The 27,259-nt window shown below is 49.9% G+C and overlaps 1 protein-coding gene across 30 annotated transcripts in view; it reads right to left on the minus strand.

Annotated features, from left to right (window-relative positions):
- Nucleotides 1-26,520, minus strand: part of OBSCN (obscurin, cytoskeletal calmodulin and titin-interacting RhoGEF) — a 166,236-nt gene extending 139,716 nt beyond the window's left edge. For 27 of the 30 annotated variants that reach the window (XM_067732482.1, XM_067732470.1, XM_067732472.1 and 24 more), the window contains exons 1-7: nt 26,362-26,519; nt 22,095-23,107; nt 20,670-20,939; nt 20,161-20,421; nt 19,119-19,427; nt 18,383-18,649; nt 17,652-17,936 (exon numbers count right to left, since the gene is read on the minus strand). In XM_067732482.1, coding sequence (XP_067588583.1) covers nt 17,652-17,936; nt 18,383-18,649; nt 19,119-19,427; nt 20,161-20,421; nt 20,670-20,939; nt 22,095-23,079 — 2,377 coding nt within the window. In that variant the 5' untranslated portion in view covers nt 23,080-23,107; nt 26,362-26,519. Of the gene's footprint in view, nt 1-17,651; nt 17,937-18,382; nt 18,650-19,118; nt 19,428-20,160; nt 20,422-20,669; nt 20,940-22,094; nt 23,108-26,361 lie in introns of all 30 variants that reach the window. The other 3 variants (XM_067732484.1, XM_067732485.1, XM_067732459.1) reach the window with 2 other exon arrangements.
- Nucleotides 26,521-27,259: the final 739 nt, after the last annotated feature.

Genomic DNA, 27,259 nt, shown 5'->3' on the forward strand with positions numbered 1-27,259 from the left:
GAAGACAGATCTAAAGAAAATATCCAGACTAAAGCAGAGAGAGAAAAAAAATTAAGAGGTGGAGAGAAAGAGAGATACATATGAGACATGTGAGAAACCACACTCTATGGTTGAGGAAAGACAAAACTCCACAGACTCAAAATGCTCTGCAACCCTAACCAGGATGAATACAAAGAAAATCACACCCAGGTTCATCAATGTAAACTGCTGAAAATCAAAATCAAAAACAATACCTTAAAAACAACAGGAAAAGAAAAAAATGACCCTTGAGGGAACATAATATATATGACAGTAGATAGTCCAAAAAAAATACATGGAATCTGGAAGACAGTGGAATAGTCTCTTAAAAAATTTTTTTTAAATATGGGCAGGGGATTGTTAAACTGTAATTTGATAACCAGAGAAAATAGCCCTCAGAATATTGGGCCTAAATCCTGGCTCTGTAATTCTCTGGCTATGTGAACTTCGGCAAGTTATGGAATTTCCTTGTGCCTTATCTTAAAATGGGAATAATCAGAATTCCTCTTCATGAGGTGGTTGTGAAGTTTAGACAAGTAAAAAGACAAGAAGCACTTCATAAAATCTGGCCCTTGGCATGTAATTAATACCCGCTAGCTGCTATGTGGTAAGTTTTGTGAGAAAACACACTTTTAGGTGGCATGACCACACACCCCTACTCCCTAATAATTAAGCTGAGGAACATAAGAAGGACCTCAAGGAACCCACCTGTGATGTTGAGGTGGAAGGAGATCTTTCAGCCCCTGGCCTCTCAGCTGTATTCACCCAGCATCTACCTTGCCCACCTGATGCGCCACCAGCCTCGGGGTGCAGCGCTTCCTTGGCCTCCACACACACTTTTGAGCTTGAACTCAGTTTCTTTCCCTCCTTGAACCATATCACCTCTGTCTGGGCCAGGGCTACCTCACAGCTTAGCATGGTGTTCACCCCCACCTCAGCCTGCACTTCCCTGCATGCTGGATGCTCCTTGGCAAATATCAGTGTGGCCTCTGGGGACAGGGAGGAAGACGAGACAATCAAATTTCTAGAATTGGATGAGGGCCCACCTTTCGGATCTCAAAACCATGATGCCTTGGCCACAAGCCAGTCCTATTCCTAGCTTTCTCAACACAGAGAACTTCACACTCAGAAGATGTACAAAGCAGGGAACAGGTTAGTTCTCAGAATCTGAAGGCTCCCAGTTCAATAATTTTCACACTGGTATATGTTACAGTTCAGGCTCTGGCATCTACTTAGCACCTGTGATCTCATAATTACCCTAACAAAGAGAGGCATAATTTGTGGCTGGCATATCATAGCATTGGTATTTTCAGGGAGAATTTCTTATACCATGTCACCAAGAACAGGCAATACCCCTGAGTCACAGGAACATTAATATGTTAATGCAGTCTACAACTTCTAGCAGGCCAGTCACCATTAGTGTAATCAAATCCTTGGCCTTGGGAATCAGATGCTGCTTTTTATTAACTTACTCTATTTGCTTGACATCACATTACTCTAGAACAGAGGTCCCCAACCCCCAGGTCACAAACCAGTACCAGTCCACAGCCTGTTAGGAGCTGGGCCTCACAGCAGGAGGTGAGCAGTGGGTGAGCAAGCAAAGCATCATCTGCTGCTCCCCATTGCTTCCCATTGCTCCCCATCACTCACATTACCACCTGAACCATCCCCCCATTGCTTGCATTACCGCCTGAACCATCACTTGCATTACCACCTGAACCATCCCCCCCCCCATAGCTCACATTACCGCTTGAACCATCCCCCCTCCCTGGTCTGTGGAAAAATTATCTTCCACAGAACTGGTCCCTGGTGCAAAAAAAGGTAGGGAACCACGCTCTAGAACCCATTCTACTACTCTAGACTTGATTTTCTTCTTTATAAAGTATATTCATTGGTAATTCTTTCAGTGAGATTTTATGAATGATAATTTACTCTCTGAAAATGTCTGTATTTCACTTAACTTTTGAATGATAGTTTAGCTGGATACAGAATTCTAGATCAACAGTTATTTTCCCTCAGTGCTTTGGAGACTATAACATCTTTTCTGTGCTCTTCATTGCTGTTGAAAAATCTACAGGAAGAATAACTATCATCCCATTAATCTTTTTTCCCTTTGGAGGTTAAGATCTCCTCTTGGTTTTTGGACTTCTGGAATTCACTAGCTGTGACTTTTTTTTTTTTTTTTTTACAATTCTCATTATTTCTTATGAATCTTGAAGTTTAGGATTCATATCTTTTACCATTTCTTAAATTTCTCCACATTATTTCTTTCATTATTTCATCTTCCTCATTATCTCTAGTCTCTCCTAGAAGTCCTTTTAGACATACATGTGGCCTTCTACTTCTCTTCTCTATGTCTGTCATTATCTCTTATTTTTTACCTCTTTGTGATTCATCCTGAGTAATTTTCTCAGATCTATCTTCCAATTCAATAATTCTATCTTCAGCTATGTCTAATTTGCTGTTTATCCCTCCACTGAATTGTTATTACAAAAGTTGTGTTTCTTATTCAAGAAATTTCATTTGGTTCTTTAAATCTGCCTGTTCTTTTTCCTAGTATTTCACTTTTTCTTACATTTTCTAGTCTTCCATACATATCTTTAATCATTTTAAGTAGACTTATTTGACATACTCTTTCAGATGGTTTTTCTATCATCTGAAGTTCCTGAGTGGAACTTCTGATCTTCTAATACTGCTCTTGTTTGTAAGTTCCAACTCTCATTTATATTGGATCATTCTTCTGGTGCTTAGATAATTCCTTTTATTTCTTATATGACTTAAAATACAAATGCATAAACAATAATTATAAAACTATAAAGTTAACGGACACACTATGTATGAAGACATAACTTGTGACATTAACAACATTCAGCTTGGGGCAAAACCTGTAAAGAAGCAGAGGTTTTCTATTGAAACTAAGATGATATAATTTCAAACTTGATTATTACAAAGTTAGATGTTAATGACAATCCCCAGGGTAATCACTAAGAAAAAATGAATGTGCATATACATAAAGAAATGAGAAAGTAACAAAAATGGCACACTAGAAAAAATAAATTAATCATAAATGACAATAATGGAGAAAATAATGGCAAAAAGATATGACATATAAGAAACAAAGAGTAAAATAGCAGAAGGAAACACTTCCTTATAAGAATTAACTTAATACAAAATGAATTTTTAAAACGCTGTCTACAGGAGATTCACTTTAGATCCAAAGATACAAATAGGTTGAAAGTGAAAAGATACTCCATACAAATAGCAATCAATAGAGACCTGAGGTGGCTATACTGTCAAACAAAAGGAAAAAAACATTACAAGACATTATATTTAATATATACAGATATAGATTAAGGATGTTATATATTGATTAAAAGGGTCAATTCATCAAGAAGATATCACAACTATAAACATAAGCACAACTAACAGGAGAGCTCCAAAATATATGAAACAAAAACTAAAAAATTAAAGGGAGAAATAGACAGTTCTCCAAGAATAGTCAGAGACTTCAGTACCCTACTTTCAATAATGGATAGAACAACCAGACAGATCAATAAGGAAATAGGACATGAATAACACTATACAAGAAACTAGACCTAACTGACTTACAGAGGACACTTCACCCAACAGCAACAGAAGACACATTTTTACTCAAGCACATATGGAACATCCTCTAACACAGACCACATGTTAGACCATAAAACAAGTCTCAATAAATCTAAAAAGACTGAAAGCATACAAAGAATCTTTTTGATTATGATGGAATGAAACTAGACAGCAATACTAGAAAGAAAACTGTAAAATTCAAAAGTATGTCAAAGCGGACCTTGAAGATGGCGGAAGACTAAGACGCGGAGATCACCTTCCTCCCCACAGATACACCAGAAATACATCTACACGTGGAACAACTCCTACAGAACACCTACTGAAGGCTGGCAGAAGACCTCAGACCTCCCAAAAGGCAAGAAACTCCCCACGTACCTGGGTAGGGCAAAAGAAAAAACAGAGACAAAAGAATAGGGACGGCACCTGCACCTGCTGTGAAGGAGGAAAAGTTTCCACACAGTAGGAAGCCCCTTCGCGGGCAGAGACTGCGGGAGGCGGAGGGGGGAGCTTAAGCGCCGCGGAGGAGTGCATAGCAACGGGTGCGGAGGGCAAAGCGGGGAGATTCCCGCACAGAGGATCGGTGCCCACTGGCACTCACCAGCCCGAGAGGTTTGTCTGCTCACCCGCCGGGGCGGGCGGGGCTGCGAGCTGAGGCTCCGGTTTCGGTTTCGTTCGGAGCACAGGGAGAGGACTGGGGTTGGCGGCTTGAACATAGCCTGAAGTGGTTAGTGCACCACGGCTAGCCGGGAGGGAGTCCGGGGAAAAGTCTGCACCCACCGAAGAGGCAAGAGACTTTTTCTTCCCTCTTTGTTTCCTGGTGCGCGAGGAGAGGGGTTTAAGAACGCTGCTTAAAGGAGCTCCAGAGACAGGCGCGAGCCGCAGCTAAAAGCGCGGACCCCAGAGACGGGCGGGAGACGCTAAGGCTGCTGCTGCCGCCACCAAGGGGCCTGTGTGCGAGCACAGGTCACTCTCCACACCCCTCTTCCGCGGAGCCTGTGCAGCCCGCCGCTGCCACGTTCCCGGGATCCAGGGACAACTTCCCGGGAGAACGCACGGCGGGCCTCAGGCTGGTGCAACGTCATGCCGGCCTCTGCCGCCGCAGGCCCGCCCCGCACGCAGTGCCCCTCCCTCCCCCACCCCCCCACCCCCCCACCCCCCCCAGCCCGGCCTGAGTGCGCCAGAGCCCCCGAATCAGCGGCTCCTTTAACCCCGTCCTGTCTGAGCAAAAAACAGACACCCTCCAGCGACCTACACGCAGAAGCAGGGCCAAATCCAAAGCTGAGCCCCTGTGAGCTGTGAGAACAAAGAAGAGAAAGGGAAATCTCTCCCAGCAGCCTCAGAAGCAGCGGATTAAAGCTCCACAATCACCTTGATGTACCCTGCATCTGTGGAATACCTGAATAGACAACCAATCATCCCAAATTGAGGAGGTGGACTTTAGGAGCAAGATCTATGATTTTTTTCCCTTTTCCTCTTTTTGTGAATGTGTATGTGTATGCTTCTGTGTGAGATCTTGTCTGTATAGTCTTGCTTCCATTTGTCCTAGGGTTCTATCCGTCCATGGTTTTTTTTAAATTTTTCTTTTCTTAATAATTAATTTTACTAACTTTATTATACTTTACCTTCGTTCTTTCTTTCTTTCTTTCCTTCCTTCCTTCCCTCCTTTAGACAACGAATCATCCCAAATTGAGGAGGTGGTCTCCAAGACCAAGATTTATGATTTTTCCCCCTTTACCTCTTTTTGTGAGGGTGTATGTGTATGCTTCTGTGTAAGATTTTGTCTGTATAGCTTTGCTTCCAACATTTGTCCTAAGGTTCTATCCGTCCCTTTTTTCTTTTCTAAATAAGTATTTTTTAATTCAATAACTTTATTATACTTTATTTTATTTTTACTGTATCTTCTTTCTTTCTGTCTTTTTTCCTTCTTTCCCTCCTTCCTTCCTTCCTCCCTCCCTCCCTCCTTTCTTTCCTTCTTTCCTTCTTTGCTTCTTTCTTTCTTTCTTTCTTTCTTCCTTCCTTCCTTCCTTCCTTTCCTTCTTTCTTTCCTCATACTTCTACTAATTCTCTCTACTATTTCTCCCTTTTATCCTGAGCCGTGTGGATGAAAGGCTCTTGGTGCTCCAGCCAGGAGTCAGGGCTCTGGCTCTGAGGTAGGAGAGCCAACTTCAGGACACTGGTCCACAAGAGACCTCCCAGCTCCACATAATATCAAACGGCGAAAATCTTCCAGAGACCTCCATCTTAACACCAGCACCCAGCTTCACTCAACGACCAGCAAGCCACAGTGCTGGACAACCTATGCCAAACAACTAGCGAAACAGGAACACAACCCCACCCATTAGCAGAGAGGCTGCCTAAAATCATAATAAGGCCACAGACACCCCAAAACACACCACCAGACGTGAACCTGCCCACTAGAGAGACAAGATCCAGCCTCATCCACCACAACACAAGCACTAGTCCCCTCCACCAGGAAGCCTACACAACCCACTGAACCAACTTTAGCCACTGGAGACAGACATCAAAAACAGCGGGAAATACGAACTTGCAGCCTGCAAAAAGGAGACCCCAAACACAGTAAGATAAGCAAAATGAGAAGACAGAAAAACACACAGCAGATAAAGGAGCAAGATAAAAATGCACCAAACCTAACAAATGAAGAGGAAATAGGCAGTCTACCTGAAAAGGAATTCAGAATAATGATAGTAAGGATGATCCGAAATCTTGGAAATAGAATGGACAAAATGCAAGAAACAGTTAACAAGGACCTAGAAGAAATAAAGATGAAACAAGCAACGATGAACAACACAATAAATGAAATTAAAAGTACTCTAGATGGGATCAATAGCAGAATAACTGAGGCAGAAGAATGGATAAGTGACCTGGAAGATAAAATAGTGGAAATAACTACTGCAGAGCAGAATAAAGAAAAAAGAATGAAAAGGACTGAGGACAGTCTCAGAGACCTCTGGGACATTAAATGCACCAACATTCGAATTATAGGGGTTCCAGAAGAAGAAGAGAAAAAGAAAGGGACTGAGAAAATATTTGAAGAGATTATAGTTGAAAACTTCCCTAATATGGGAAAGGAAATAGTTAATCAAGTCCAGGAAGCACAGAGAGTCCCATACAGGATAAATACAAGGAGAAATATGCCAAGACACATATTAATCAAACTGTCAAAAATTAAATACAAAGAAAGCATATTAAAGGCAGCAAGGGAAAAACAACAAATAACACATAAGGGAATCCCCATAAGGTTAACAGCTGATCTCTCAGCAGAAACCCTCCAAGCCAGAAGGGAGTGGCAGGACACACTGAAAGTGATGAAGGAGAAAAACCTGCAGCCAAGACTACTCTACCCAGCAAGGATCTCATTCAGATTTGATGGAGAAATTAAAACCTTCACAGACAAGCAAAAGCTGAGAGAGTTCAGCACCACAAAACCAGCTTTACAACAAATGCTAAAGGAACTTCTCTAGACAAGAAACACAAGAGAAGGAAAAGACCTATAATAACGAGCCCAAAACAATTTAGAAAATGGGAATAGGAACATACATATCGATAATTACCTTAAATGTAAATGGACTAAATGCTCCCACCAAAAGACACAGATTGGCTGAATGGATACAAAAACAAGACCCTTATATATGCTGTCTACAAGAGACCCACTTCAGACCTAGAGACACATACAGACAGAAAGTAAGAGGATGGAGAAAGATATTTCATGCAAATGGAAACCAAAAGAAAACTGCAGTAGCAATTCTCATATCAGACAAAATAGACTTTAAAATAAGGACTATTAAAAGAGACAAAGAAGGACACTACATAATGATCAAGGGATCGATCAAAGAAGAAGATATAACAATTGTAAATATTTATGCACCCAACATAGGAGCACCTCAATACATAAGGCAAATACTAACAGCCATAAAAGGGGAAATCAACAGTAACATATTCATAGTAGGGAACTTAAACACCCCACTTTCACCCATGGACAGATCATCCAAAATGAAAATAAATAAGGAAACACAAGCTTTAAATGATACATTAAACAAGATGGACTTAATTGATATTTATAGGACACTCCATCCAAAAACAACAGAATACACATTTTTCTCAAGTGCTCATGGAACATTCTCCAGGATAGATCATATCTTGGGTCACAAATCAAGCCTTGGTAAATTGAAGAAAATTGAAATTGTATCAAGTATCTTTTCTGACCACAACACCATGAGACTAGATATCAATTACAGGAAAAGATCTGTAAAAAATACAAACACATGGAGGTTAAACAATACACTACTTAATAATGAAGTGATCACTGAAGAAATCAAAGAGGAAATAAAAAAATACCTAGAAACAAATGACAATGGAGACACAACGACCCAAAACCTATGGGATGCAGCAAGAGCAGTTCTAAGGGGGAAGCTTATAGCAATACAAGCCCACCTTAAGAAGCAGGAAACATCTCGAATAAACAACCTAACCTTGCACCTCAAGCAATTAGAGAAAGAAAAACAAAAAAAAAACCCCCAAAGCTAGCAGAAGGAAAGAAATCATAAAAATCAGATCAGAAATAAATGAAAAAGAAATGAAGGAAACAATAGCAAAGATCAATAAAACTAAAAGCTGGTTCTTTGAGAAGATAAACAAAATAGATAAACCACTAGCCAGACTCATCAAGAAAAAAAGGGAGAAGACTCAAATCAATAGAATTAGAAATGAAAAAGGAGAGGTAACAACTGACACTGCAGAAATAAAAAAGATCATGAGAGATTACTACAAGCAACTCTATACCAATAAAATGGACAATCTGGAAGAAATGGACAAATTCTTAGAAATGCACAACCTGCCAAGACTGAATCAGGAAGAAATAGAAAATATGAACAGACCAATCACAAGCACTGAAATTGAAACTGTGATTAAAAATCTTCCAACAAACAAAAGCCCAGGACCAGATGGCTTCACAGGCGAATTCTATCAAACATTTAGAGAAGAGCTAACACCTATCCTTCTCAAACTCTTCCAAAATGTAACAGAGGGAGGAACACTCCCAAATTCCTTCTACGAGGCCACGATCACCTTGATACCAAAACCAGACAAGGATGTCACAAAGAAAGAAAACTACAGGCCAATATCACTGATGAACATAGATGCAAAAATCCTCAACAAAATACTAGCAAACAGAATCCAACAGCACATTAAAAGGATCATACACCATGATCAAGTGGGGTTTATTCCAGGAATGCAAGGATTCTTCAATATACGCAAATCTATCAATGTGATAGACCATATTAACAAATTGAAGGAGAAAAACCATATGATCATCTCAATAGATGCAGAGAAAGCTTTTGACAAAATTCAACACCCATTTATGATAAAAACCCTGCAGAAAGTAGGCATAGAGGGAACTTTCCTCAACATAATAAAGGCCATATATGACAAGCCCACAGCAAACATCATCCTCAATGGTGAAAAACTGAAAGCATTTCCACTAAGATCAGGAACAAGACAAGGTTGCCCACTCTCACCACTCTTAAACATAGTTTTGGAAGTTTTAGCCACAGCAATCAGAGAAGAAAAGGAAATAAAAGGAATCCAAATCGGAAAAGAAGAAGTAAAGCTGTCACTGTTTGCAGATGACATGATACTATACATAGAGAATCCTAAAGATGCTACCAGAAAACTACTAGAGCTAATCAATGAATTTGGTAAAGTGGCAGGATACAAAATTAATGCACAGAAATCTCTGGCATTCCTATATACTAATGATGAAAAATCTGAAAGTGAAATCAAGAAAACACTCCCATTTACCATTGCAACAAAAAGAATAAAATATCTAGGAATAAACCTACCTAAGGAGGAAAAAGACTTGTTCTCAGAAAACTATAAGACACTGATGAAATAAATTAAAGATGATACAAATAGATGGAGAGATATACCATGCTCTTGGATTGGAAGAATCAACATTGTGAAAATGACTCTACTACCCAAAGCAATCTATAGATTCAATGCAATCCCTATCAAACTACCACTGGCATTTTTCACAGAACTAGAACAAAAAATTCACAATTTGTATGGAAACACAAAAGACCCCGAATAGCCAAAGCAATCTTGAGAATGAAAAAAGGAGCTGGAGGAATCAGGCTCCCTGACTTCAGACTATACTACAAAGCTACAGTAATCAAGACAGTATGGTACTGGCACAAAAACAGAAAGATAGATCAATGGAACAGAATAGAAAGCCCAGAGATAAACCCACGCACATATGGACACTTATCTTTGATAAAGGTGGCAGGAATGTACAGTGGAGAAAGGACAGCCTCTTCAATAAGTGGTGCTTGGAAAACTGGACAGGTACACATAGAAGTATGAGATTAGATCACTCCCTAACACCATACAGAAAAATAAGCTCAAAATGGATTAAAGACCTAAATGTAAGGCCAGAAACTATCAAACTCTTAGAGGAAAACATAGGCAGAACACTCTATGACATAAATCACAGCAAGATCCTTTCTGACCCACCTCCTAGAGTAATGGAAATAAAAACAAAAATAAACAAATGGGACCTAATGAAACTTCAAAGCTTTTGCACAGCAAAGGAAACCATAAACAAGACCAAAAGACAACCCTCAGAATGGGAGAAAATATTTGCAAATGAAGCAACCAACGAAGGATTAATCTCCAAAATTTACAAGCAGCTCATGCAGCTCAATAACAAAAAAACAAACAACCCAATCCAAAAATGGGTAGAAGACCTAAATAGATATTTCTCCAAAGAAGATATACAGACTGCCAACAAACACATGAAAGAATGCTCAACATCATTAATCATTAGAGAAATGCAAATTAAAACTACAATGAGATATCATCTCACACCAGTCAAAATGGCCATCATCAAAAAATCTAGAAACAATAACTGCTGGAGAGGGTGTGGAGAAAAGGGAACACTCTTGCACTGCTGGTGGGAATGTGAATTGGTTCAGCCACTATGGAGAACAGTATGGAGGTTCCTTAAAAAACTACAAATAGAACTACCATATGACCCAGCAATCCCACTACTGGGCATATGCCCTGAGAAAACCAAAATTCAAAAAGAGTCATGTACCAAAATGTTCATTGCAGCTCTATTTACAATAGCCCAGAGATGGAAACAACCTAAGCGCCCATCATCGGATGAATGGATAAAGAAGATGTGGCACATATACACAATGGAATATTACTCATCCATAAAAAGAAACGAAATTGAGCTATTTGTAATGAGGTGGATAGACCTAGAGTCTGTCATACAGAGTGAAGTAAGTCAGAAAGAAAAAGACAAATACCGTATGCTAACACATATATATGGAATTTAAGAAAAAAAAATGTCATGAAGAACCTAGGGGTAAGGCAGGAATAAAGACGCCGACCTACTGGAGAACGGACTTGATGTTATGGGGAGGGGGAAGGGTGAGCTGTGACAGGGCGAGAGAGAGTCATGGACATATACACACTAACAAACGTAGTAAGGTAGATAGCTAGTGGGAAGCAGCCGCATGGCACAGGGATATTGGCTTGGTGCTTTGTGACAGCCTGGAGGGGTGGGATAGGGAGGGTGGGAGGGAGGGAGACGCAAGAGGGAAGACATATGGGAACATATGTTTATGTATAACTGATTCACTTTGTTATAAAGCAGAAACTAACACCATTGTAAAGCAATTATACCCCAATAAAGATGTTTAAAAAAAAAGTATGTCAAAATTAAACAACACACTCAAAGGATAATTACAAGGAAAATTAGAAAATATTTTGAGACAAATGAAAATGAAAATACAGCATACCAAAACTTATGAGGTGCAGTGAAAGCAGTGCTCAGTTTCCTGCCATCCATAGCTATAAGTTATAGGCCTATCTTAAAAAAAAAGATCACGAATCAATAACCTAACTTCATACCTTAAGAAACGAGAAAAAGATTAAGTTAAACCCAAACTTAGAACAATGAAAAAAATAAAGATTAGAGCATAGATAAATGAAATGGAGAACACAAAAGCAATAGAAAGAACCAAGGAAACCAAAAGGTGGTTCTTTGAAAAGATCAACAAACTTGACAAAATATTAGCTAGACTGACCAAGAAAAAAGATAGAAGACTCAAATTATTAAAATCAGGAAAAAAAAAACTGGGGACATCAATAAAGACCTTACCAAAAAAAAAAAAGGATTAAAAGAGAATACTATGAACAACTGCACACCAACTAGATAACCTAGATGAAATGGAGAAATTCCTAGAAACACATAAACTATCAAAACTAACACAAGAATAAATGGAAAAACATCTGAATAGACCTATAACAAGTAAAGAGATTTAATCAGTAATCAAAAACAAAATGAGAGGCATCCAGACTGGAAATGAAGTAAAACTACCTGCAGGTGACATGATTTGTATATAGCAAATCCTAAGGCATCCACAAAAGAACTAATAGAGTGATTAAATGAATTCGGAGAAGCTGCAGGATACTAGACCAATATACAAAAATCAATTCTATTTCCATACATTAGTAATGAACAATTTTAAAATGAAATTAACAAAATTCCATTTACAGTAGCATCAAAAAGAATAAAATACTTAGCAACAAACTTAACAAAATAAGCACAATTCCTGCACACTAAAAACTATAAAACATAATTGAAAGAAATTTAAAAGACCAAAATAAATAGAAAGTCATCTCATATTGTGGATTAGGAGACTAACACTGTTAAGATGGCAAAGAGGACTTCCCTGGTGGTCCAGTGGTTAAGACTCTGCGCTTCCACCACAGGGGGCACGGGTGTGATCCCTGGTCAGGGAACTAAGATCCCACATGCCACATGGTGCAGCCAAAAAAATAAAATTAAAAAAGAAATCTGGGGCTTCCCTGGTGGTGCAGTGGTTGAGAGTCCGCCTGCTGATGCAGGGGACGTGGGTTCGTGCCCCGGTCTGGGAGGATCCCACATGCTTCGGAGTGGCTGGGCCCGTGAGCCATGGCCGCTGAGCCTGCGTGTCTGGAGCCTGTGCTCCGCAACGGGAGGGAGGGGCCACAACAGTGAGAGGCCCGCGTACTGAAAAAAAAAAAAGAAATCTGATACCAGTCATTTGGGTACATCCCTGGTGGCGCAGTGGTTAAGAATCTGCCTGCCAGTGCAGGGGACATGGGTTCAATCCCTGGTCCAAGAAGATCCCACTTCAGCACCACAACTACTGAAGCCTGCATGCCTACAGCCTGTGCTCCGCAACAAGAGAAGCCACTGCAATGAGAAGCCTGTGCACCCCAACGAAGGGTAGCCCCTGTTCGCCACAACTAGAGAAAGCCCACGTGCAGCAACAAAAACCCAATGCAGCCAAAAATAAATAAATAAAATTTTAAAATAAAATAAAAAGATGGCAATATACCCCAAATTGACCTACACATTTTGATGCAATCCCAATCAAAATACCAGCTGCCTTTTTTGCAAAACTTAAAAAGATGATCCTAAAATTCGTGTGGAAATGCAAGGGACCTCAAATAGCCAAATCAATGTTGCAAAAAAAGTTAAAGAATTCACATTCCCAATTTCAAAACATACCACAAAGCTACAATAATCAAGACTGTGGTAGACATATATATCAATGGAATAAAATTGAGAGTCCAGAAGTAAATATTTAATTAATGGTTAATTGACTTTCAACAAGGATGCCAAAAAAATTCAATGGGGAAAAATTCTTTTCAACAAATGGTGCTGGGACAACTGGATATCCAATGGAAAGGATGAAGTTGGACCCCTAACTCACACCATACACAAAAATTGTCACAAAATGGATCAAAGACCTAAATACAAGGGCTAAAATTGGAAAACTCTTAGAAGAAAACATAGGTGTCAATCTATTTGACCTTGGATTGGGCAACGATTTCTTAGATGTGACATCTAACACACAAGCAACCAAAGAAGATAAACTAGATTTCATCACAATTTTAAAACTTTTGTGCACCAAAGGGCACAATTAAGAAAGTGAATGGAAGAAACTATTTGCAAATCATATATCTGATAAGGCTATACTATCCAGAATATACGAAGAACTCTTTCAACTGAGTAATAAAAAGATAAATAATTAAAAAACAAGCAAAGGATCTGAATAGACATTTCTCCAAAGAAGATACACAAATGGCCAAATACATATGAGAATATGCTCAACATCATTAGTCATCAGGGAAATACAAATCAAAACCACAATAAGATACTACCTCACATCCACCAGGATGGCTATAATCTGGTGGTTCCAGGCATCCTGGGGTTTGTGACTGCATCACCCCAATCTCTGCCTCCATTGTCATTGGCCATGTCCCTGTGTATCTGTATCACGAATATCCCTCTTCTTTCTCTCAAAGGACACCTGTCATTGGAGTCAGGGCCCACCCTAATCCAGGGTCATCTCATCTTGTGATCCTTTCCTTGATGTTGTCTGCAGAGACCCCATTTCCAGTTAAGGCCACATTCTGAGTTTCCAGACAGACTTCAGGGGGACACAACACTGACGACTTGCCTAAGGTCACCTGTCTCTTAAGAGGCAGGAGTGAGGTCTGACCATGTTCACTCTGATCCCTCCACAGCCTGCCTCGAAGTCAGTGTCCCAAACAAGGGCACAGCCACCCTGATGTGGGCATGGGCCAGTGCCGCAGGACAGATCCCTCAGCAGAACCAGGCCAGCCACACCACCGGATGCCCACCTCTACCACCCTCAATGTTCCACTGCTGAAGCTGGAAGATTAGGACTCACTTTCCCAGGTGTCTGAGCAAGGCATGGCCATCGGACCCACACAGTACTAGGAGGCATAGGGAAAATCTGCTGTGGGCTCCTCAGAGAGCATCTGTTCTCTGAATAGAAGAAAGAGCAGGTGACACCCTGTGCTAGGTAGGACTGCCTCAAGATCCGTGCACCACCGTATGCATGCACCTTCTCCAAGCTATTCCACCAAACACTAATCCAGGCACTGCTGTGAAGGGATTCTGCAGAAGGAATGTAGGTCCCAGATCAGTTGACTATGAGTTCATTAACAAGGAGATTATCCTGGTTGGGCCTGACCTAATCAGGTGAGACCTTAGAAGGGAGGGGGTTCTTCCTGGCCAAAGAGATTTGGAGCATAAGAGCGAATGGACATGAGGGGCCATGTGGCAAAGGACCTAAGAGCAGCCCCTGGCTGCCAGCCAGCCAGGAAATAGCCTTAGACCCAGAACCACAAGGAAATGAATTCTGCCAGCAACTTGGATGAGCTTGGAAAAGGACCCTGAGAGAACTCAGCCAGATGGCATATGGATTTCAGCCCTTGAGACCCTGAAAAGAGAATCCAGAATCCACATCTTGAATTCTGATCTATAGAACTGTGAACTAACAGATGGGCATTATTTTAAGCCACTGAGTTTGTGATAATTTACTGCACAGCAGTGAAAAGGAAAAAAACAAACACACACACAATCCTTACATGTTCTTCCCACCTTGAACATGATGGCTGGAGCTAGGGAAGCCATCTTGTGACCATGAGGCAATAAGCTTTAGAAAGATCTTTATCTTATGCTCAAGAAAGCAAAGATCTAGACAGATAGAGCCTGTGTCCTTGTGGTAGATTGTTAGAAATTGTCCCCAATTAACCAGGGGACTTCTCATCAACAGTGAGGTCTACTTCTCCAACTCCTTGGAACTAGGCTGGCCTTATGTCTGGCTTTGTGCAATAAAACACACAGAATGTAATATTCTGGGACTGGTGAAAACAAATCTTAACAAACCCTGTAGCATCTCCTAATCCCTAAAGGGAACCCAGCCAGAAGATGAAGGAGCTCAGGCTACCCACATGGAGAAAGAGGCCTTGAGAACGAGATGTCACAAGGAGAGCATAGCCCCAGAGGAGAGAACAGCATGGTCCCAGACAGGAATGAGCCCAGACAACATCACTAGAAGAGAGAGGCCTGTCATCACAGCCAGCCCCCTGACTGGGACATCAGACACACAAATGAGGCCAGACTGGATCCTCCTGTCCCAGTCAACACCAGGTGGAGCAGAGATGAGCCACCCACGCTGAGCACTGCTTGAATTCCTGCCCACAGACTGTTCCATTGGGCCACTAAGTTCTGGGGTTATTTGTATAACTGATATGGGCCTGATGAGTCAGCTGAGCACCTTCCGCCCCTGGCCTCACAGCTGTACTCCTCAGCGTCCCTATTCCCCACCTGCTGCACCACCAGCTGCCGGGTGCAGCCCTTGGCCTCCATGCACACTTTTGAGCTCACACTCAGCTTCTTCCCATCCTTGTACCATGTCACCTCCGTCTGGGCCTGGGCCACCTCACAGCTCAGTGTGGCACTGGCCCCCACCTCGGCCTGTACCTCCCTGAGTGCTGGCTGCTCCTTGGCAAACATCGCCGAGGGCTCTGGCAACAGGGAGGGATACATAGCAGGGGCTCTGCCAAGGTGAGGTTTCCCGAGTCCTGGAGCCATGACAGAGCTTTGCTCTAGACCCCAGGCAGCCTCGGATCCCACCCCCATGAGGATCCTTTGTGATGAGGTGCTGCACATGGAACCCTCCATGGGCACAGTTGGTCCAGGTACCCCAACCCCTCCTGGGTGTGATGGGAAGCAGCCTCAGAGCTCCATGATGGGCAGCCCAGCCCCAGTGCCTGTGCTCAGATGGAAGGAGGCATGGGCGGCATGGCAGAGACCCTTCTGAGGGCCAAGATGGGGCAGAACTGGACTTGGAGAATCTGCCAAGAGACCTCAATGGCTTCTAGAAAGAGCCAGGGCCTCAGATTCACCAAGATCCAAATCTAACCTTCCAAGGACACTTCCAGCACTTTCTAGGTCTGCTCTGCCTCATTTCCTCATCTTTAAAAAGAGGACAAGGGCTTTAAATTTCCTTCTTATCTTTTATTTTCCAGGCCTGCATTCTTCACCTATATATATTAGTTTCATGGGTCGTTTCTTCACCCAGATTCAGAAGTAACTGCCCCTACCCCCAAGTATTCTCAGAAGAAATGAAGGGAGAGACAGCTTGGCCTTGCAAGTGCCGCACAGCTGGATGCAGCCAGACCTGCTCCCCACACACCAAGCCTGGGAGGCAGTGCACTAACCACAGACACGCGACCGGAAGTCCACAGAGTCCTCGCCCACTTGGCACAAGTAGATGCCCTCATCCTGCACGGTGACTGAGGTAGCCACCAGCCAGTGCCCATGTCCTCCTGTGAGAAGTACCGGCAGGAGTGACCAAGCTCCACCCCATCCTTGTACCAGTGTACACACATGTGGGCCTCTGAAGTTTGGTATTCAAAGTGGGCTGAGCCCCCGGCCATGGCGTCTACACAGCCACCAGCCGTGTCCTTGTGCAGAACAGGATGTGAGGCCTACAAGGGCCCATGGGCAGGTCAGGGGGCCGACAGAGCCCTAACCACACACGTGCCCAGGCACTAGCAGGGGAAGGGGCTCAGGCCTTCAGGATCATGGGAGACACTGGCCCTCGCCCCAACCTAGGCCCCTTCAGAGACAGGGCCAGCCTCAGCTGCTGACTTTCAACCACCCAAGTGCCACCCACTCATAGGAAGCTCCTCCCCTACTGAGCAGAGTCCCTGACCCCTACCCTCCCAACCGGGTTGGCAGGGTCCCTGGTTCCCCACCCTACCCTCAGGGGTCACCTGAGCCTGCCCAACCCCCTACCCTCCTCACAAGGTCAGCAGAGCTGCCCAGACTCCTGCCCTCCCCACATGGTCACCTGACTCCATCCCACCCCCCTACTGTCTCCATAGCATGGGCTGAGCACCCCACACACACCCCTGCCCTCCCCACAGGGTCACCTGAGCCTATCTGACTCCCCACCCTCCTCAGGGGGTTGGCAGAGCCCCTGATCCCCCACCGTCCCCACGGGGACAGAGAACAGCGGCTCCTGCTACCCAGGTCCCCCAGAGCCCATCCAGAGCTGGGGGACAGAATGTGCGGCCCTGGCCACGGCGGCGGCCCAGGGAGGACATGAACACACACACACTGGTGTCACCTTGCACCAATAGTTGGTAGGTGATGCGGTCCCCGTGGCTGACACACTCATACAGGCCTGCGTCTTCTCGCTTCACGTCCCGCACTAGCAGTGCCCGCTGCCCGGCTGACGCCTGCACCTCATACTTGGGGCCTGGAGACAGTGCGTGTCCGTCCTTGAGCCACGTCACAGCTGCAGCCTGGTCCGATAACTCGGCCAGGAGCTGGGCCTCCTCGTGCAGCCGGGCCAGCACCTCCCGTGCTGCCACTGCTGCTGCCGGACCCTTGGTCGTCAGCCCCAGGGCTGCTGGAAGTCACAGACAGGTGGAAAAAGGGGGTGTGGGTGAAGGGGGAAGTGGACAGGGGGGAGTGGAACGAGGCAGAGTGAACAGAGGGGGAAGAGCCAGATATGGTGGAGGGGAGTCAGAGAGGCAAGAAAGGCGGAGACAGGACAAGAAGTGGCGTAGAAGGAATCAACAAAGAGGGAGGAGGGGAGAAGGGGAAGGGAAGGGGGGCATACAGACAGAGAATTGAAGCTTGGCGCCATCGGGGACACTTTAGCCCCTCTTCCACTCACACCCGGGGACCTTGCACACCCCACTACCTGGCCCCACTTCATCCGGCAGCCCGCCTGCCCCAGGAGCAACGACAGATCTTCCGAGCCCTGAGACCCCAGGGACCCCATCCCGCCCCCACTCCTGGAGGAAACGGGGCTCAGAGGGGCCCCAGGGTCAGGGGATGGGGTCTCCCTACCTCGGACCTCCATGCGGATGCTGCTCTCGATACCATTGGCCACGAACTTGAGCTCGGCCCCGTGCAGGCTGACGGGCACCAAGCGAATGGTGAGGCTGTGCCGGGTGCCGTCACGGTGTATCACGTACGCGCTGCTGGCCTTCAGGGCCTGCCCGTCCAGGAACCACTCCCCCGCTGAGGCCGTCGTGAGGTCCACAGAGAAGGTCACCTCGCTGCCTTCCACTGCCTCTACCGCCTTCAGAGGTGTTTTCACAGCCAGCTGCGGGGCTGTGGGATGGGGGCTTCAGGAAGGAGCTGGGCCCCTGCCCTCCTCTCCTCCAATGCCTGGGCCCAAATAACCCCTGCGCTAGGAAGTCCACTGGACAAGCGCATGGAGACCGTGAGCAAAAGTCAGATGCAGGGTGGAGTGAGGACAAGTTACAGCCACCCGAGATCCCCTTCAGATCCCACAAACCCAGTGTGGCAGGGCAGCTGTGTAGCCCAGTGCCCGGGGGCTGGTGGATACAGGTAGGTTCCTGGGGGGCTTGAGTCCTGTCTTTGGGTCCCCTGGCCTTCCCACAAAAAAGTCTTCAAGAGCATCAGGACCCTGGGCCCACCCCACTACCGTAAGGAGGACCCATGAGTCACTCTGGCCTCTCCAAGCCTGGGCCACACTCCGGGTCTGGGTGATTCAGGGGCAGATGGCCCCACAGGTTGCTACCAGGGTGCCGGGGAGAACAGAGCCTTCCACACTTACCCAGGTGTACAGTTCCCGGGAACTCGAGGTAGGGGCTGTGGCCAAAGCTGTTCACAGCTGACACCCTGAACTGGAATTCCCCCTCCTCGGCCACGCCAGCCACAGTCAGCTCAGGCACTGCCACCCACTCGTCTTCATGGCACCGGCTCCAGGGGTAGGTGCCCACTCGCTTCTTCTCCACCAGGTAGCCATCGATAGCAACAGGGCGGTCCCCATGGGGTGGTGGCGACCAGCCAAGGGTCACGGAGCTCTCTGTCCTGGCCTTCACCACAGGGGCCTCAGGAGCACGCAGGAGCGGCCTTCTGGGGGCTGAGCAGAGCACGGGCCCATGTCAACAGCTGGGAGCCCCCTCCCCAGGCCCTGGCTCCAGGGTCACAGGAGGATAAAGGGGTTGTCACAGAATTCCCAACCCTCCCCAGGGGCACTGCCCTGGTGGTCTGAAATGGCCTCAGCCCAAGGGGACTGCCAGCCCAAGAGGACGCTGTGAGCCCATAACCCCAGTCTCAGGTGTGGCCATTTGCAGTGGAAAGAGTGCCCGGGCTTCAGGGGCCTCCCTGAGCTGTCCACGTGGCCTGGAAAGGAACTCTTTCCAGTCCTCAGCCTTGACTCCATGGGGATCTTGGGCTGGATGATGGTTGAGGCAAGGCACAATGACCCTTCCAAGGGTGCTGAGACCCACGTGCAGGGTCCCTATCCCCAGCAAAGGGCTGATCCTGGGGGAGCCAATCTCAACACCAAAGGCCACAGAAAGAGGACACACCCACGATGTCACCCCCTACACGCCGTGCTTCTAGAACAACCTGCACTTTCTAATCTGGTTCACAGGGTGGGGGGCCACCAGGACTCCTACTTTGCAGATGCCTAGTGTGACCACAGTGGAGGAGGGTGTCAAACAAACCATGAGCCCCAGAGAACCAGAGCTACAACCTAGGCATTCCCTGCCCCGCACGGCGCTCCCTGCAACAGGCGACAACTCAGAGCAGGGCCCAGTGGACTGTGGGCAGTGTACCCTCTGTGTGACAGGTACTCCCTAGGCCCTTACCTGACACGCAGAACTGGGTGGATGTCCGGCAGCCCCCAGCCACAAAGGCCACCTCACCGGCATCGTCCAGGCTACACTGGGAGACGGTCAGCGTGTGGCACGTGCCTTCGGCAGTAATGGCCACTCGGCCCCCGGCCACCACCTCCTTCTGGTTCCACAGCCAGTGGATGGGGCCCTCTGGCTTGGCCAGCTCCACACAGAACACGGCCGTGTCTCCCACTCGCCCAGCTGTCTTCCTCGGGAGCTTTCGAAGGAGGTTGCCTGGGGTGGGCAGAGGAACAGTGGGGAAGGGGAGGGGGAAGGGCTGCAACTGGTCAGAGAGACCCCTGTAGGCCTGTCCCACCCCTACCTCCTTCCCGCCCCTGTCCCCCGAGTGCCCACCCCGCCCCTCCCTGACGCACCCCTCGTGCCAGGGTCCTGCCCACCCCACCCGCCCACTACCTACGCCGCTTGCCCAGCTCCTGTGAGACCCGGACCCTGCCCAGTCCCTGGGCCCCCTGCCTGCCCACCTTGCACCGCCAGCTCGGCCACCGTGCGACTGCCCTCTGCCGTCTCGCAGATGTACACAGCATCGTCATCGGAGGTGACGTTGAGCACGGTCAGCCGGCGCTCAGCGCCTGCCTCCTCGATGAGGTACTTGGCACCGGCCCACAGCCGCGTCTCCTCCTTATACCACGCAGTCTCCATGGGCGGCTGCGGCACCTCACACTGGAACGTGGCCGACGCTTTCTCTGGCACCTCCAGGTCCTGCAGCCGCTTTCTGAAGGGCACCTTGGGCTCTGCGGAAAAAGAGCTCAGGTGAGTGGGGCGCGGAGAGGGAAGAGGGGCAGGCAGGAGGGGTGACGGAGGGGGCGGTCAGGGGGTGAGGAGGAGGGTGAGCGGAAGGAGGGGGGCAGGGTAAAGGGACGTGTAAGGCTGGGGTGGAGGCAGGGAGCCAGGACAGGGGTTGGAGGGGCTTTGGGGGCAGAGGGTGGTGGGTGGGAGGGCAGAGGAGCTGTAAGGAGGGGACAGAGGGAGGTAGGGGTATAGAAAAGGAGGGAGGACAGAGGAGAGGGAAGAGAACTTAAAGGAAAGAGCCCCCCGCCCAAAATATAAGGAGAAGTCTGGAAGAGAAAAGGAGAAATGAGGCAGGTGAAGCCACAGCAAGCAGCCCCACTGAGCAGGCCCCTAGGCTGGTCCTGGACAGGCAGGATGGGTTGGGTTCACACAGCAGTGAGGCCACTGGACAAGTACTGGCCTGCGGAATCGCTCAACTCCAGGAGCGCACTTCCGTGTGAAAAACGAGGAAACTGAGGCACACACACAAAGGTTGAAGCGCCCTGCTGGAGATCCTACAGCTGGTAAAAAGTGGAGGTGGGACTCCAACCACTTCAAGAGGCTGGTCTTAGGAAACAAGAGTAAACAGCCCTCCAGCGAATTCTGATGGTGTTGATAACAGCTGCCCCGGTGCCCTGGGGGAGCCCCCAGACCTGGACATGAGCCTGCACACTGACCCAGAACCACCTTCAAGCTGCACCCTGGTGCAGCCCCAGCCTGAGGCCTCTGACAGCGCAAGGTTTGTCCTTGCTCCTGCCCTCCTTCCAGCTCTGCCAGGGAGACCCCCTTAGCATCCTGTAGGAGGGGTGGAGAGCCAGGTCACCCTCAGCCTGGAGAGAGCAGGCTCAGCCACTGGGCACCCTGACCATCTCCCAGAGGGAGGGGGTGTTAGTGACAAAGCACTTTGTTGTATACTCGTGTTACTCTCACACAGACAATGGAACAGAACAGCGAGAGCTGCCAAGACCTCCAACCACGGATTCCTCTACCAGACAGGCACGGGGTGGGGAGATGGCAGCAGCAGCCAATGCTGGAAGGAAAAGACAGGAGGCCTGGGGAGGAGCCTCTGCCTGTGCTCACTGCGCACAGTGACCTCGTGCCCGGCGCCAGGAGCTCACCTCGCACGACGACTAGCACGGAGCTGTAGGTCTGGCCCACGAGGTTGGACGCCGTGCAAGTATAGAGGCCACAGTCTGACTGCTTGCAGAAGAGGATCTTGAGCACGAAGTTCTCCTGCGCGTCCTCATACACCACATGTCGCCGGCCCTCGGCCACCAGCTGCCCATCCTTCTTCCACACTATCTCAGGCTTGGGCTCACCCGTCACGAAGCAGCTGAGGCGCGCGTGCTTGCCCTCAGTCACCGTGCAGGTGCGCGTGCAGGCGCTGCGTGGCGAGGCCGGGGCGCCCTCGGTGCGCATGGCCTCGCGCCGCAGCTGCAGGTGCGCCAGGAGCATGGCTGTGGAGGCCCCAGGTGGGCAGTCTGCGTCTGTTTCCTTGTCCACTGAAAGTCCGGCGGCGGCACTAGCGGCGCCCAGCGGGTTCTCCGCGTGCACGGTGTAAGTGCCGCTGTCGCGCGGCCGCGCAGCCAGGATGCGCAGCGCGCTCGCCTCGCCGCTCGCCTCCACGCGCACTCGGGGAGCGTCCAGCGCGCCCAGGCGCCGCCCATCCTTGGCCCAGCTCACAGACATCGGCGGCGAACCGCGCACGTGGCAGCGGAAGGTGGCCTCGGCTCCCTCGCGCACGCGGATGGATGTGGGCCGCAGCAGAAAGTGGGGTGCCTGCTCGGCGCACGCTGCCTCGGCGTCCACCTGCAGGCCGACCGCCGCGAAGGCTTCGCCGATGGCGTTGCGCGCACGGCATACATACTGCCCGCTATCACCCAGCGCCAGGTCCAAGATGGTGAGGCGGTACAGGTCGCCGTCCTGGGCCAGGCGGAAGCGAGTGCCCGCCTCCACCTGCTGCAGGTCCTTCTCCCAGCTGACCTGCGGCGTGGGGTTGCCCACGATCTGGCAGCTCAGCGTGGCGTCTTTGCCCACCGACACCACGAAGGCCTTGGGCCGGGTTAGGAAGCGAGGTGCACCACTGAACGAGGAGTGATCCATGGTGGTGGCGGGGGGGAGGTGAGGGAACCTGCGAGTGGTGTGAGGGGGAAGGACAGAGTGGGGATGAGACTCTGCTGTGCTTAGAGCCCCTCGCCTTTTCCCCACGTGGCCACTTCACCTGTCCTGGAAAATCCAGCTTAATCCAGGGTAAAGCCCTCCACATGGCCCCTCTTCCCCATCCGGGTGCCGTCTCCCCTGACACACCCCACCCCTGCAGGTAGCATCACCAGATGGTATGGTGGTCCAGAAGTGTCGATTTGCCTCTTTCTGGACCCACCCCCCCCCACCACCAAATGGGCTCTTTTTCATTGGCAGGAGCGTCTCCTCCCTCTCGTCCCAGCGCCAGGCCTGCTGCCCCAACTCAAGGTCCAGCTGAGCACCTGTCCCAAAACACCACACCAGCACCAAGCTTGCCCTCCTCCCTGTGCGGCATGTGCCACGCTGTACCTCATCACAAAGACCTTCCTTCCCTGTCCCACCTGGGCCACTCCACCTGCCAGTAGGTGTCCTGTCCCCTCCCCACACACTGTTGCTTCCTAGAGTCTGAAACTCCAACCTACCTAGTCTCCCCCAGTCACAGAGAGGCCACTCTCTGCACTCTGACAGGGCCTGGCTGTGGAAGCTCACAGTAAGTGCCCACTACTGGCTTGTCCCCTCTCTCTAAGGCACACCAGAGGTCACAGGTTCTTCACCCCAGCAGACTCTCGTACGAGCCATCTGTTTGGCATGTCTGCTTTGTTCCCCATCCTCCCACCTCGGTGACTTCCCCCACCCAAGCGTTTGGGCTCCACTGCAGGCTGTGTGCACAGCTGCCTAGCCCTCCTCACTGGGCATTCCACAACAGAGAGCCCTCTACACAGGGCCTGTCCCTCCTGAAGCTGTCCTGGGCCGGGTCACATCTCACCTCTCCTGGGATCCCCCTCCTCCTCTGGACCCCTGAGGGGGTGTGCTCATCAATGAGCAAAAAATGGAAATCCTGCAGCTTGTGGGGTGGGGGCTCCTCCAGCACACAGGGCTGCCCACCCCTCCTCACCCTGAGTGCCTGCTTCCTTCCCCCAGGAATTGGAATGGGGAGGGGCAGGGGCAGTCAGTCAATGGTGTGTCTGTGGAGGACAATCAGAGAATCCCCCAGAAAGAGGCAAGGAGTTCCAGGCTGAGAATGGGCAGGCCGGCTAGCCAGGCCCAACTGGGGTTCCTGCAGGTAACGTAGTCACTCTGCAGATCTTAGCTGAGGCTCCATTGGCTGTGGCTCTGCCGACTGGACACCGTGCAGGGATGGGGCTGGCGCCATCAATGCCAAAGGCCCCAGGCTGACTCTGGCCTCTGCCCACTCCAGGTTGGGCACCGCTGGCCTCCAGCACAGGTGGGTGAGGTGAAACTGGGCCTTGCCTACACAGGGGCTTCTGTAAAGAGAGCCAACACAAATGGACCCCACGGGGCCCTGGGCTGTCCCCAAGTGCCTTAACTCTCTTCACGCCAAGAGCCGGGCCATCAGCATGGGATGCCCACCATGGGACAAATGGGGAAACGTCCCCAGGCCCTCCAGCTCCCCATCCTGTGATTTAGGACCTAATCCCCTTAATCCCCTTCAAGGAGGTGAGCTGGGACCATGCTGCTGACTCACTGTGCAGTCAGCACCTCTGCCCCGCCCCCAGCTCCCCCATGGCCTGGCTGGGCTCTTGGCCTGGGAAGGACCTGGGCAGGTGGCCACCCGCCTCCATGGACACCCTCCTGGGCCTCAGCGTCCCTCTGTGGAAAGACTACTTTGACACCAGTTCCCCAGGGCCCTGAGTTCTGGGCTCTTCCCAGCACACCACCGCCTCCTGAATTACACAGTTGCTCTGTGGGTTCCCCAAGGCAGGACGTGTCATCCTCCCCCTGCCACACCCAGAGCAGCTGTGGGAGACAACTGTTCTGAGCTCATAAGTGAGTATATGCAGGGGACAGGGGGCCAGTTCCACAGCTGGCAGCCTCTGGGGGCCAGGAGGACAGGGATGGGGAGGGAGGTCTCATCTCTGCACAGGCTCAGGGGGAGCCAGCTCTCAGCAGGTGCAGAAGGGTGGGCAGAGACCCCAAGAACCTCTAAAGCCACCGGGGATGCGCTCCCTGTCTAGGGCCTATATGCCCCACCCTCACTGCGGCAGACCCGTGGAGGTCTAAGGGGGCTCACCCAGACAAGACACCCCTTGACACCCCATACCAGGCAGGCATCCCCACTGGGCAGCAGGGACAAGGCACCCCAAGGTATGCCCCAGGACTCTGGAGCTGCCTTCATCCAAGCTGAGTGTGGGGCAGTGACCACCCAAGGCCCCTCTGGGCATAGGGTCACCTGCAGTGTCCCCCTCCTCCCCCTGCCATGTTGGGGGCTGGGGCTACTGGAGCTGCAGCCACAAGGGAAGGACAGGAGTTTCAGGAGGAGACACTGGGCCAGGACCTCAACCCCAGCTTCTCAAGGAAGCCTCTTCCTCTCACAGATGCCCACCTGGGAAGGCAGTTCCCTGTGGACCCCACTCGGGCTCCTTAGCCCCTTGGAGGCCCCAGCTTGGCACTGGCAGGATCTTCACTCTGAGGCCAAGACCCTCCCCACTTGCAAGCCTGCCAGGGAGCCTTGTGGCTGACCCATGCCACACCCACAGCCCCTCCACCCTTGCTTTTCCAGAACTCGGGGTCCTTGTGGGTCTTGGGCCATTTTCCAGATGAGTCCAGAGTGGGAAGTGGCTCACAGCCTCAGAGCAGAACCTTGGGCGGCCCCCTCCCAGAAGCCCTGTCCCCCCAGTTTGCCCCCAACCCTGTGGCCCCCACACCCTTCCAGAAAAGACTTCAAAGGGAAGCTCCCGCAGTCTGTGCCTTTCCCTGAGACCCCTGGGCCTTCCAGCTTCCTGAACTCCAGGGGAAATTCTTTCCTGGAGTCAGATGTCACTGGCCCTCTGGCTGTCCCCTCCGCTGAGCCAACAGGCCCAAAATAGCCCCAGCTGTCAGCGGGCATCCATCTCAACAGAGCTGGGGGCAGGGCCAGCCAGACCCTCAGGGCACTGGGCAAAGGAGGAGGTAGGTGCTTCTGACGCCCCCCTCCTCCCCCAGCTGCTCCCTCCCCACATGAGGGTCTGGCTCAGCTCACCAATGGGGCAGGGGCTAGAATCCATGGCCCCAACCCCAGGAGCAGCACCGCCTGGCTGAAACCTTACCCCAGGTCCCTCCATCCCCCAGAGCCATGACCTTCAGCAGAGCCGTCCTCAGGGACACTGGATGGCCCCCCACCCCGCTTGCTCTCTGCCTCCTCACCTGTCTCTACCAGGGGCACTGGGCAGCACCCAGGCGAGGCGCTCAGATGCTGGGGCAGGGGCTGCTGGGTCTCACCTCCCTCCGAGGGCCCAGGACCGACAACGTTCCCACCCAGCAGCCCGCACTCCTGCCGGTTCTCAAACTGGACAGGGACAAAAGGACAGGCGGGTGCTATCAGCTGAAGGAGACTGGGCCCGCCCCCACCCCGCCCCCACCGCCACCAGCCCGCCCAGCCGAGCTCCAAAATAGCCTGGGTGTCACTGCCCCAGATTTGGTTTCACCCCTGGCCCCAGGGAGGCAAAGGGCAGAGGCTCGGGGCGGCTGGGGGAGGAGGAGGCCTGTGTGTTCCAGTAATGTTGCAGGTGGGGCAGGGGCCCCAACTCGTGAGGACCCCTGCTCAGACCAGCGTCCTGGAGTGCAGGGAGGGAAGGAGAATGGGGGATCCATTACCACCCCCAGGAGCACCCAGGACCATCCCCCAGAGGGGAACAGAACCACCCCCAGATGACCAGTCACCTGAGAGTCCTGCAGCCTCTTGGTAGAGGCAAGCAGCTAGGAGCCCAGCACAGATGCCCAAGGGTCGGCGCCCCTCCACCCTAACCACACATGCGACTGGGGTGGGTTCTTTATCCCTGGTCACTCCAGGCAGCACCTGGCCTGGCTGGGTGTCCATGGCATCTTTACATGGGAGTGAGGGTCCCTGACACCCCATCCTGAGACCTTCACTTCCCAGGGACTAGGGACCCAGCCCCAAGGGGTGGGCAGGCAGGACGGGGGCAGGTGGTGTGGGTGGTACATGATGCTTCACGCCCCAGGATGGCTGCCCCCCATCCCCATGACTCCAGTGCGGCGACAGGGTGAATGGGGTGCTGGGCCCACCAAGGAGAGAAGGTGGGCT

The sequence above is a fragment of the Pseudorca crassidens genome, chromosome 3 (genome assembly GCF_039906515.1).
Source record: "Pseudorca crassidens isolate mPseCra1 chromosome 3, mPseCra1.hap1, whole genome shotgun sequence".
NCBI classification, from domain to species: domain Eukaryota; kingdom Metazoa; phylum Chordata; class Mammalia; order Artiodactyla; family Delphinidae; genus Pseudorca; species Pseudorca crassidens.